At 35.5% G+C, this 13,423-nt stretch overlaps 1 protein-coding gene across 1 annotated transcript in view; it reads left to right on the top strand.

Annotated features, from left to right (window-relative positions):
* PARPBP (PARP1 binding protein) overlaps positions 1-13,423 on the top strand; it is an 82,742-nt gene that overhangs the window by 53,092 nt on the left and 16,227 nt on the right. Inside the window, exon 7 of the mRNA XM_030856240.2 lies at positions 11,138-11,321. Within this exon, the coding sequence (XP_030712100.1) occupies positions 11,138-11,321 (184 nt within the window). The remainder of the gene's footprint in view (positions 1-11,137; positions 11,322-13,423) is intronic.

Raw genomic sequence — 13,423 nt, 5'->3', positions numbered from 1 at the left:
TTCCATTTTAAGATTCCAAGAAGAATTTTTTTCAGGATTTTATTCTGAATTGTTTCCTTCTGTCTTCTTATATGGATATCTATTACAACGAAGTGAATTTGGAAGAGGGTTTGAATATGACTTATAGTCAATATCAGTGACATCTGAATTTTTAAATAATATATTGGCCAGCCATTTCTTCTGAGATAGCATATAATTAATTTTAAAGAATACTATATTTTTGGCAAAGCAAAATAGATATATTTTGTTGAAGTCAAATGGTACTATAGACTTACAGTAATAAAATCCTCAGAGGAATTGACTTAATAATTTTATGTGTGTTTATTTCTCTATTTACCTCATTTAAATGAAATTTTTATGCAGCTATTTTTAAAATTTTTATTGAACTATAGTTGATTTACAATATCATGTTAGTTTCAGATATACAGCATAGTGTTTCAGTATTTTTGCAGTTTATACTCCATTATAGGTTATTATAAGATATTGGGTATAATTTCCTGTGCTATACAGTAAATCCTTGTTGCCTATCTATTTTATGTATAGTAGTTTGTATCTATTAATCCTGTACTCATAATTTATCCCTCCCCCCTCTCCCCTTTGGTAACCATAAACTAGTTTTCTATGTCTGTGAGTCTGTTTCTGTTTTGTATATATGTGTATTTGTCTTTATTTTTTTAGATTCCACATATGATTGATATCATTTAGTATTTGTCTTTCTCTGTCTGACTTACTTCACTAAGCATAATATTCTCTATGTCTATCCACAGTGTTACAAATGGCAATATTTCATTCTTACCTGTTGGATTAAGCGCTAGGGTTGCTTCCATGTCTTGGCTGTTGTAAATAGTGCTTCTCTGAATATTGGGGTGCATATATCTTTCCGAATTAGTGTTTTCATTTTTTCCAGATATATACCCAGGTGTAGAATTGCCAGATCATATGGTAGTTCTATTTTTAGTGTTTTAAGGAACCTCCATACTGTCTTCCATGGTGGCCGTACCAGTTTACATTCCCAGCAGCAGTGTTTGAGATTCCCTTATCTCCACATCCTCTCCAACACTTGTTATTTGTAGACTTTTTGATGATAGCCATTCTGACAGGTGTGCGGTGATACCTTATTGTGGTTTTGATTTGTATTTCTCTAATAATTAACAATGTTGAGCATCTTTTCATGTGCCTGTTAGCCATCTGTATGTCTTGTCTGGAAAAATGTCTATTCAGGTCTTCTGCCCAATTTTTGATTAGTTGATTTGTTTTTTGATACTGAGTTATATGAGCTGTCTGTATCTTGGATATTAAGCCCTTGTTGGTCTATGCAGCTAATTTTGAGTTTCAATTTTAGGCATTATTTATTAACTTCCTACCATGGAAGATGAGGATTTGCCACCCACTCACCAACCTCCCAATACTCCTCTTTTCCTCTCCCTCTCCTACCACACACACAGACACATACACACACTTCTCTTCTTCTCTCCTTCTAATATAGTTATACCACAGTATCAGGTTAAATCATATTTTAGGGTTTACATTATTATAACTCTGTAATTATTACCTACAGCTAAGCTATATTATATACTGTTATTATACTTCCTTTCTTGTATACATTTTTGGTTTTTTCTGGAGTCAATGATTATCTACTTTTTTCTCTTGCTTTGCTTCTTATATATTTATTAGCAATTCTTTATCAAGTTTGCCAATGAAAGTATACAATTTCTTCTTTTTTATTAGGTCATCTATCAGTTCTGATTTTTGCCCTTGAAGACATTCCTTCTGGAGAGTCATCTATCTTCTTCATTCAGTCTCTATACTTTTGCTTGCTAGGCCTGTTTCAGAGTGTCAGCCATGAAGCTTCATCACCTTGTGAATTTTCTTTGCCTCTGCCTTGTTTCCAGGATTCCATGACTTTATTTTTAATTGGTTAAACCCCTTATTTTGCTCAAGTAGCTTTCTGAGAAAAAGTAAATGGGAGATATATATCATTATTCTCACATTTGATTGTATGTGATCTTATGCTTCATTTATTTCTCCAAGGTTATTTAATTTATATGATCATTTTTCATCTGCTTCCTGGATAGTCTTTGTTTTATCTAGTTGAATGTTTTTCTTTTTGCTTCTGTTGCCCTCTTTCATGTTCCTAAAATGTAGGGTGATTCTGGACTGTTGTTTCATATTTAGGAATGAGACCCTATAAGGGTGATTAGCAGCTCTATACAGTGGACTTCATTATAGCATAGTAGCCACTTGGCTCTTTTATTCGGAATTCTCCAAATGTGAATAATTGCAGGTCTTTTCTTTGGAACTTACCCCAAAATTTCCACAATGGCATCCTTTAGTCTCTTTCTGAAAGCAGTAAGTCTGGCTAGCAATATTCTGGGATTTGAGGGAGGGTAGGTTGATGCTGAGCCACCCAGTTCAATATGTAGACTTTTGCTCAGTCCCTCTGTTTTCAGTCATTGGTACCTATAGGTCTGGAGCCTCTCTGGCTTAGTTTCTTCAGTGTAATCCTGCTTTCCATGCTGAGGTGACAGAAGTGCACTAGCCTGATTGCTCAGAATAAGAGAGGATATTCAGGGGTCTAAGTGTTCCTCACATAGACTGTCAACAGCTTTCTTATTTGCAATGACACCTTCACCATAGCCTTCAGTATTGCCTTCAGTTTCTGAGATTACTTCTTATTGGTGTATCTTTTAGCAGTTAACTTAGGTTGTAGCTTTCTGTGTTCTGGGTAGTCAGTTATCACCTTTCCATCTGCTCTTCGTCTTTCTGTACTTTCATGATATGTCTCTGCTCTCGACTATTGTCTCCTCTCCCATTCTGTTTTTCTTTATGGATTTAAAACATTTTCCTTTTTGTCACTTTAGTGGCACTTTAGGAGGGAGCAGATATAAGTGCATATATTCAATCCAATGTAATTTGTTATAATTACATTCCTTTTTGGAGGAATTTCTAGTTGGGGTAAGTTAACAGGGTAAAAGTACATCCATACATACACTTTTGTACAAAAGGGTAGAAGTACGTTTTAGAGGCACCTAGGGTACACTTCAGTTCTTCAGTTTAGCAGCCATCTATTTTGAATATCCTGTTTGGTCATAATGAGCAATTAATCTGTGTTTTAGGGACGATACTGAAGAAGTGGGTGTTTAAATAGTCCATCTGAGAAATCTCTATTTTCTTTTGTACGGTGATTTTTGCATATGTTAAGTATATATGCATTTCATGGTTATAAATAGTAAAGTTATCAAAAACTTAAAACATGTATTCTATTTATGTAATAATGGAAAGATGTACAGAGGAAAGGACAATTGACCTAGTTTGTGGGAGCCGGGGATAAGAGTGTCAGGAGTGTTTACCTGGATGTTTGTTAACGGTTGAACTTAAGGATGAACTTGAAGGAGTTAACCAGACATGGAGAATGGTGGTGAAATGAAGTTCAGATGGGGAGAAGGGAGGATATTTCCTATAGTATGGGTAACCTATTGGGACAATGTTTCATTGGTTATTCATTTTGTCTCATAATTTCAACTTCTACTAGTCCTTTAGCCACAGTCTATAAAGATTATAAGAAAAAACAACAAATTATCTTCTGTTTTTGTCAGTTCCTTCCTTTTATAGCTCAAATTCTTGAAAAAATACTGTCTTTTATTCCACTTCCCAATTTCTAATGATTTAAAATATCTTGAATATGTCTCATGAGGCTGTAAACTCTATGAGGGCTTTATTGATTTTCTTCACTAATATTCCCTAGCCCTAGAAGAGTTTCTGGCACAGAGTAGGCACTCAATACTTATTTACTTGTCTGTGTTTAACTGACTCACACTTATTCACTTTTCCACTCTACTGAAGCTGTTTTGCGAAAGATCTTCTTATGATCTTCTAGTTGGCATAGCCTCTGGTCTCTTTGAGTCCTGAAGTTTGATCATTTTCTCTTTTAGAGCTCTTTTCCCCATAGCTTCTGAGATTTTGTTTTCTTATTTTCTACTTAGCTCTCTGACTGCATATATGCAAATTCTAAATCCATATTTCAGTGAAATCCAAACTCTTTCCTGAGCTTCCAAAATATATCTTTATGTACCTATAGGTTGTTATGTCAAATGAAACTCAAACTTAGCATCTCCCAAGCTAAATTTTCATCTTTCCCTGCGTACCTGCTTGATGGGTACCTCTTCCCAAAGTACCCAGCTTGATGAAGCCTTTCTGCCTCCAGCTGCCCAAGCAGAAATTTGAAACATATGTTTTTATTATTTTAGTACATCTTTATTGGAGTATAATTGCTTCACAGTACTGTGTTAGTTTCTGTTGTACAACAAAATGAATCAGCCATATGCATACCTATATCCCCATATCCCCTCCCTCTTGAACCTCCCTCCCATCCTCCATATCCCAGCCCTCTAGGTGGTCACAAAGCACTGAACTGATCTCCCTGTGCTATGCGACTGCTTCCTACTAGCTATCTATTTTACATTTGGTAGTGTATATATGTCCATGCCACTCTCTCACTTCGTCCCAGCTTACCCTTCCCCCTCTCCATGTCCTCAAGTCCATTCTCCCTTTCTCTGTCCCTTCATTCACTAAGATCCATCAATTCTTCTTACTTAACATTTTTGATATTCGTTATCTCTATTCCTGTAGCTACTATCTTATTTCCATTTTTTATGGAAAGTCTGTTTTCAGACTTTCATCCTTTCTTGCCTGGACTTTTTTTACTTATCTCCAAGTTGTTCATTCTGCCTCCAGTCTTGAGTTGCCCCATCCTGTTGTTCTCACTGCTGTCAGTGGTCTTTTCAAAACAGCAGATGTTACCGCCATAATTAAAACCCTTCAATGATTCCATATTAGGTAGAGGATAAAAATCCAGAAACCTCAGTATGGTGTACAAATTCTATACTCTCTACCTCCTGATTGTATCTCACCCTGGCCTCTATCCCTCAACCTTAAAACTCAGAGATAAAAATGTATTTAACCCTTGTAGCTGAGTGTAAGTTTGTACTAATTGTCTTATAATAGGGTGGTGGTGGTGGTAGGGAATCACAATAATCTTTGAGTCCAAGGAATGGTGGGGAATAGACAGACAGGGGAGGAATCCAAATCACACTTACCTCTCTGCTGCCAGCTTTTCATTAGACCATCTTAGCTATAGTATGGCTGCATTTCTACACTTTGCCAGTAGGTGCCACCATAAAATACATACTGTACTTTCACCTGAAAAACATCTTAAATTAGGAGTTTCAGGTTACATAAATTAGTTAGCACCCTGTTGTTCAAATGTTTAAAATTCTGTGTTTCAATTTTATTACATAACAACTTTTTAGTACACACCTGCATTATATTTATTCGACTAAATATTATGCATTTATAGAATGTTAAATCTAGCTGAAATTATCCAGTCCAGAATCCTAGTGTTACATTTCTCATTTTAAAATATTTCAGAATCATTTTTGATACATTTCATGTAGTACCTTTAATCACATTTAATTTTTAAAGATACAATTTATTTAGCAAATAGTTATCAAATTCTTAAAGGTGGTAGGGAAAAGACAAGTCATTCTATATAGTAAAGATAGTCAATAATTCATTAAAATATTACCCATTATTTGTATTATTGCTTATTGTTCTCTTTCAGTCACTGTGTTTTGATTCAGTCTTGGGGATTTAATTGTGTTTTTCCTCACTAGCTTCATTTTTCTGTGTCTGCCCCAGAGCTTTAATGTGCTGCATTTAGCAGTCAGGAACTTCGGTTAACCTCTTTCTCACCTAAATTCTTCTATTAATGTTTATCCAGAGTAGTCATATCTTCTGAGATGCTTTCCTGAAGACCTCCTTCTTCTCTTACCTCCCCACTTAAATCCCCTCTATACCTTTGTTATCTCATTGTATCAACTGATCAATCGTTACCTCTTAAAAAGAAATCTTTTATTCATTTTGTATCCCCAGTGCCTATGACAAATGTCCTGGCATCATTTGGATTAAAACTTCAGGAGTTTCTAGGCTCTAGAGGCAAGAATTTGAATTATGCTATGTTGCTGAGCAGGTATTTGAAGAGCTAATGTTGGCTCTTATAGTGAACATATAGCAATAGACTAGTCATAGCACTGGTGTTTGTGGTATTTTGCTAAGGGTCAAAATGCTGAGCTTGGCAAGCAACTGAAATACAAATCTTATGAATTTTTCCTAAATACAGTTCATTCAGGGGATTATATCATCTTTAAAATTTAGAAAATTTGTTCTTGTAGAAGGAATGGGAAAAGAGGGCAAAGGTGACTTTTACCTTTAATAGTACTGAAAGCTTTTTTTTTTTCTTTTTTGTTCTTATAACTGATACTGTGACACTTTCATATTTTATTATCCTTCTGAATCTTTTCCAAAACTCTTCCATTAGAGATTACTTCCCAGAAAAAGCACATGGTGTTAACTATGTTTTCATTTTGGCTACATTTCATCCAATTATTTTCTGTGTTTTTAATTGAAAATTAAGAAAAAGCCAATTGGAAAAGAGTGCCTGTTTACATAAAATAATTCTTAAGAGTCCGTTCAGACTTCTGATTACAGATGTATAGCAGGCTAGGTCCCTTGATTGACCCTTCCATTGAAAATAATTAATACTGCTGGACAACATATTTATAAAGTACTTAAATGCATTGATGAGTAGGTGAATGTAATGAAAATAGGCCAAAAACTGGGTGAAGGAAGAAAGTCAGAGAGGGAAGTCAAGAAGGGAAGCCAGCTTTTATTTTGAAAGAACTTGCTGAATTTGGTGATCTGGAGGGTCTGTTCTTATAGTCACTAAAGTCTGAGGGAGGGGGACAAAGCCCAGGGACTGCCCAAGGTGAGGTGTCTGTTGGGACATACCCAACCTGTAGGGCTACTACCCTTTCAGCATAAAATGAGCTAAGAATGAGAGCTTTAACTTGATATAGGGTTTCTATGAAAGCCTACTTGGTAAAATGTTTTAGCACATTATTTAAGATTTAGAACAAGACAAGAGTTCCTGTTCTCATTTCTTTTCAGCATAATATTGGATGTCCAATTCAGTGTTGTAAGGCAAGAAAAAGGAATATGAGATATAACAATTGAGAAGGAAGAAATAAAACTCTATTTAGTGATAATATGATTGTGTATGTAGAAAACTCCAAGAATCTAAAGGCAAATTATTAAAATTAATGGTAGAGTTTAACAGTGTTGCTGGGCACAGATCAATTAAAAAAAGCAATTGTATTTCTACGTCATAACCAAATAGAAAATGTTTTTTTTTAAAAAACTTCAAAAATATAAAATACATAGAATAAATCTAATAAAAGCCATACTAGCTACCTTCCCCCTTGGAAGGTTCAGACTCAGTGTGGAAATCTCTCTCCCACTCAGGGTTTGCGTCCTGATCATATTGATACTAGAGATTTACTAGAGATTTTTGTCCTCAGGAAAACCCCCATTCATCCTGCTTACCACTCACAGCTTTCAACTTTCCATTCCAGCTTTTGTTACTTTTTTAGGGAAGCAATTGGGTGGTACTTGGAGATTTCTCCCGATTCTTACCAAGCTTAGTGGAATGTTCCCCTAGAGTAACTAGTCTGCCATAGTGTAAGTTGAAACTCTCTAAGTGCATTTCTACTGCAAATAATAATAATATGAAAAATAGTAAAATATATGTCTTTTAATCTTACAAGTAAAAACTTCACACTCTTATGTGTGATAGCGGTCATTTATTCAATAGCGATATCAATTATTTCTTCTGTGTGCCAAGTTAGTATGATGATTAGTAAAATATGGTTCCTTTCTCAGGGAGCTAATTTTTTCATGAAATGTTTCCCAAGCTTGTCTAGTCATAAGAATCACCTGTGATATCTTCAAAAGAAATGCAGCTATTTAGTATCCTTGTCTGGAGATTGTGATTCAGTAAGATGGGATCTGGAGCTGATATTTTATTTTATTTTATTCTATTTTATTTTCTATTTTTTACTTTTCAAGAATCAGGCCCTTTTTCTTATACGTGCTCTGGCCAGACTCTAACAAAGGGCTGTTTGGCCATGATCCACATCAAGCTCAGCAGATGACGTATAGGTGAGCCCCTAACCCCTAAGAAGGACAGCAGTGCACTGAAATTAGCACATCATTGAGTGGGTTCTTTGTATCAGAGAGACTAATCTACTAGTCTCCCTTTCAGATATTAACCAGTTACATTGTTAGTATTTGCATTACTCCTCCTATATCTTAGACCCATTTATTAGTGAGGGGACCTCCTTCTTCTCTGGCTTCATGTGTCTATGTGGAGGAACTTCCTCCAGAAAACACTACATTTCTCTGTCTACCTTTCATTCATTCTCCCCGACTCATAACTGGTAAGATTATAAGAACTGGGTATGGTTCCCTCAGCCTCTTTCTCCCTTTTAGAGCCGGCCTGCCCTCCAGGTGGAGGTGTACTCACTGGAGCTGACATTTTAAACAAATGCTGAGTATGATTCTGATGATCAGGCAAATTTGGAAGATACTGATGTAATGCACTCTCTGCAGTTTTCTTCTAACTTTCCTTCTCTATTTGGACAAGCTATTTATATGTGAACGGTCATGTTTCCAGTGTCGTTAGGGAACCTAGCTTCTTTCCTAAAACATAAAGCCTGGCAATAAGGCAATAATTCATAATTTCCTTTATGCTACTATAAAAGTCACAGAGAGGTTAAATAGCATATTCAAGGTAGAAAGTGAGGGAGCTGTGATGTGTGCTTAGGTTGTCTGACTCCATAGCCAGACCACACCACCTTCTCATTAGACACTGTGCAGCCTTTCCAGGGATACCTCTAGGGATGGAGATCTCTTAACTTCAAAAAAGAGCCCTCTTTTATTGTTGGACACCTTTAATGTCTTCCTTGTAATGGACCAAAATCCTTCCTCCTTGTAACATTGATTTTAGGTCAGCCTTCTAGAGCAGAACTGCAACCCAAATTCATTGAAGTTCAGGCTCAGTATAAAGAAACAATTGATTTCATGTTTGCAACAATACTTGTCTGTTGGCCATAATTGGTCCAGTCTCTGGTTTCCTTTAGATTAGTATTAACTAGTTTAATTTCCTCTTCCATATAATAACCCTTCTCATGTTAGAGTGCAATATCATGTATTTAAGGTCAGTCTCCTTCCTTACCATCTTCTTCCTAGCCGAGAACAAACACTGTGTGTTCTTGGACAAGCTATTAAACCTTTTTGAGACTCAGTTTTTTCATCTGTAATTTATGGGTAATAATACTTATTGAATTGGTTTAAAGATTAAGTTATGTAACCTTATAATTAGTGTACAGGAATGCTAGAGATTTCTGTGCATTAATTTTGTATACTGCTACTTTACCAAATTCATTGCTAAGACAGTCTCTTCAATAAGTGGTGCTGGGAAAACTGGACAGCTACATGTAAAAGAATGAAATTAGAACACTCCCTAACACCATACACAAAAATAAAATCAAAAAGGATTAAAGACCTAAATGTAAGGCAGACACTATAAAACTCTTAGAGGAAAACATAGACAGAACACTCTATGATATAAATCACAGCAAGATCCTTTTTGACCCACCTCCTAGAGGAATGGAAATAAAAACAAAAATAAACAAATGGGACCTAATGAAACTTAAAAGCTTTTGCACAGCAAAGGAAACCATAAACAAGATGAAAAGACAACCCTCAGAATGGGAGAAAATATTGGCAAATGAAGCAACTGACAAAGGATTAATCTCCAAAATTTACAAGCAGCTCATGCAGCTCAATATCAAAAAAACAAACAATGCAATCCAGAAATGGGCAGAAGACCTAAATAGACATTTCTCCAAAGAAGACATACAGATTTCCAAGAAACACATGAAAGGATGCTCCACATCACTACTCATTAGAGAAATGCAAATCAAATCTACAATGAGGTATCACCTCACACCAGTCAGAATGTCCATCATCAAAAAATCTACAAACAATAAATGCTGGAGAAGGTGTGGAGAAAAGGGAACCCTCTTGCACTGTTGGTGGGAATGTAAATTGATACAGCCGCTATGGAGAACAGTATGGAGGTTCCTTAAAAAACTAAAGATAGAGCTACCATATGACCCAGCAATCCCACTACTGGGCATATACCCTGAGAAAACCATAATTCAAAAAGAGTCATGTACCACAGTGTTCATTGCAGCTCTATTTACAATAGCCAGGACATGGAAGCAACCTAAGTGTCCATCGACAGATGAATGGATAAAGAAGAAGTGGCACATATATACAATGGAATATTACTCCGCCATAAAAAGAAACGAAATTGAGCTATTTGTAGTGAGGTGGATGGACCTAGAGTCTGTCATACAGAGTGAAGTAAGTCAGAAAGAGAAAAAAAAATGCCTTATGCTAACACATATATATGGAATCTAAAAAAAAAAAAAAAAGGTTCTGAAGAACCTAGGGCAGGACAGGAATAAAGACGCAGACGTAGAGAATGGACTTGAGGACACGGGGAGGGGGAAGGGTAAGCTGGGACAAAGTGAGAGAGTGGCATGGACATATACACACTACCAAATGTAAAATCGATAGCTAGTGGGAAGCAGCCGCATAGCACGGGGAGATGAGCTCGGTGCTTTGTGACCACCTAGAAGGGTGGGATAGGGAGGGTGGGAGATGCAAGAGGGAAGAGATATGGGGATATATGTATATGTATAGCTGATTCACTTTGTTATAAAGCAGAAACTAACACACCATTTTAAAGCAATTATACTCCAATAAAGATGTTAAAAAAAAGATTAAGTTATGTAGGATTTTAGGTTTTCAATGAGAGGTAGTTTGTGTTATCTTCGTTGTACCTAAAGGTATGTATTTTAAGTATATTGCATGTATATAACTGCATCTGAATCTTTTATCATATATCGTATATAACTAAATTATTTCATCTAGCTTTTAAATCAAGGAAGAAGTAACTTACCTTACTGAAATAACTTGCTTTTAGAAAAACTTTAAAATTTTGTTTCTAATGGTTCTCATCCTTTTCTTAAATATGTTACTGTTTGATTTCTAAGATTAAAGCCATATTCTTTGAAAAGTGTTGATTAACTCTGAGAATTATATTTTCAAGCTTATAAGCATATTGACATTTCTCATACCATTATAAAAATGATCTTATTTCTATTTTCAGTATTGCAGGGGGTCGGATACTCTCAGTGATAAAGATGCAGCTGATTAAAGGCCAGAACAGCAGGGATCCTTTTTATAAAGCAATAGAGGAAGTTGCTCAAGATTTGGATTTGAGGATTAAAAGTATTATCAATTCTCAACAAGGAGACTTAGCTCTTAGTACCACTGACATCAGTCCTGCACGGGTAATGAGGTTTTTATTTTTCATTATCCTTCTGTACAAAACATTATATCTTCTACTTGCTGTAGAAATGGTTTACAATTGCTACTTAAGTCAGAAGAATGTGTTTACTCTGTTATAAGATGTTGAAAATATAAGTTTCTCAATAGATTATGCAGGATTATGTTCGACTAGGGTAAATCATAACCTCTATGGGCCAAATTGTCTCTGTTTGTTAAAGAAGCACATTGGATAATCTTCAGTATCCCTTGTAGCACTAGAAATTTATAATTCTTGATGGATATTAAGGTGTTTTGTCATATTTTTCAATAATTATTTTTATAAAACAATTATTTTCCCATTTAATCAGGTATAAAATAAGAGTCTGGTGTCTCTGGTTATGACCCCAGTACTAGGCACTCCACAGAACAACAGCAGAAATAGTTTCTACTCAGCAGTTTATTTTTCTTTTATAGAATTTTTCTATTTCCATGATCTCTTATTTACTACCTCCATTGCCAGATTACTGCAGACATTAGGAATTTTTCCTATGCTTAGTAATTGTTTAATTATATATTCCAGAAAATTTACCTCTTCCTTGTTTTTCTTACATAGATAGTCTGTCATTATAAGGTATTAAAACTATAGTTTTATAGGAGAAATTGACTACCATGTCTTTAGTTCTAGAACAGAATTTTGGAGTACGTGTTATAGTAATTCATTTGTTGCAGTTTAATTGTTCAGGTAACAAAATTCCCTTTTTATTAGGTATAATTGTGATAGCCCATGTATGAAGAAAGACTTTTGCTTAATTTTTATGATTCACTTATTTTTCTGCAGCCCTCGGGCACTATTTTTAGCTATTTTCTATAACAATGTGTGTTTTTAGTTTAACTTGAAGGCGGGACATGGGGGAGATTCTGAGTTATTTCCCCACATATTTCATGTGTGTTAACACTTCCTATGACAGCTTGGCTCAAATGACAACGAGGTTTTATTATAAGTATAAATCAGGAACTGTCACAGCTCAGATAATTAAGAGTGCCCAATCTCTCCCATTTCCTGTCACAAGAAATAAAGATGCAGACAACCTGGTTCTTAATTTTATGTTTTCAACCAAATTAGACATCTTTGAAAAATACGAATCAGTAATTCTCAATGAAGTTAGTATTAAACAGTATGGACTTCTCTGGTACTAATGAAAAATATATGTCAAGCACTAGATTGTGATAGGCAATTTGTTAAAATTCTGGTGTAGCTATACATTACAGTTCACTTGGTAGCCTGAGTCAGCCAAGTAGAGAAAGGAGGCCAAGACCATGTTGATGAAACCTGAGGAAAGTGGTACAACTATAACAGATGTCCTCAAAAGGGCGACTCTGATATTTAAGCACAATGTCCAACAACCCTATGGGTTAGGCACTATCATCATCCCTATTTTACCAATGATTTAACTGAAGCACAGTGAGGTTAAGCAACTTTCCCAGAGGTATACAGCACATACAACTGGTTAGTTGGTATGAACCCGGTCAGAAATGCCATCAGAGTTTGTTCTTACGTGTGTCTATGTGTAATATTATCTTATCATATATTTCCCCTATTCTTCTATCTAGTTACTAAGTTTTTCCAGCTTTTCCCTTTTAATCTGCTTTTTCTTTATCTCCACAGCTACTATTTTAGTTCACTGCTACTACCTTCTTCATTTCTGAGCTGGACTATTCCAGTCTCTTAATTTGTGGTCCTGTCTCCAGATTTAATAACAGTCTTACCCTGGAATATAAATATTTTACACATTTCCATCATTGCTGTCATTTTTCTAAAATGTAAATAGTATCATTTTATTTCCTTGCTTAATAAAGGAAGAGATTTTAACCTTGTAACAGATTGACTTATAACTTCTTTGTCTGATATACAGTGCTTTCCCAGGCTCATCTCACATGACTCCCTGTCTGTTACCCTGATCTTCAGCCATTTCATGCCATGTAGTCTCTGAAAATACCATGTTCTCTCTTACCCTTTTGTGTCTCCTCTATGAAGCCATCCTTGATCCCAGGGTAAATTGATCATGACCTTTGGGTGTGCTCCCACTGCACAATTTATACATTCTCTTCGAAATAGCACTTAGGG

Source organism: Globicephala melas, chromosome 10 (genome assembly GCF_963455315.2).
Source record: "Globicephala melas chromosome 10, mGloMel1.2, whole genome shotgun sequence".
NCBI classification, from domain to species: domain Eukaryota; kingdom Metazoa; phylum Chordata; class Mammalia; order Artiodactyla; family Delphinidae; genus Globicephala; species Globicephala melas.
The sequence above is the reverse complement of the archived record's forward strand: the minus strand, read 5'-3'. Positions and strand labels throughout refer to the sequence as shown.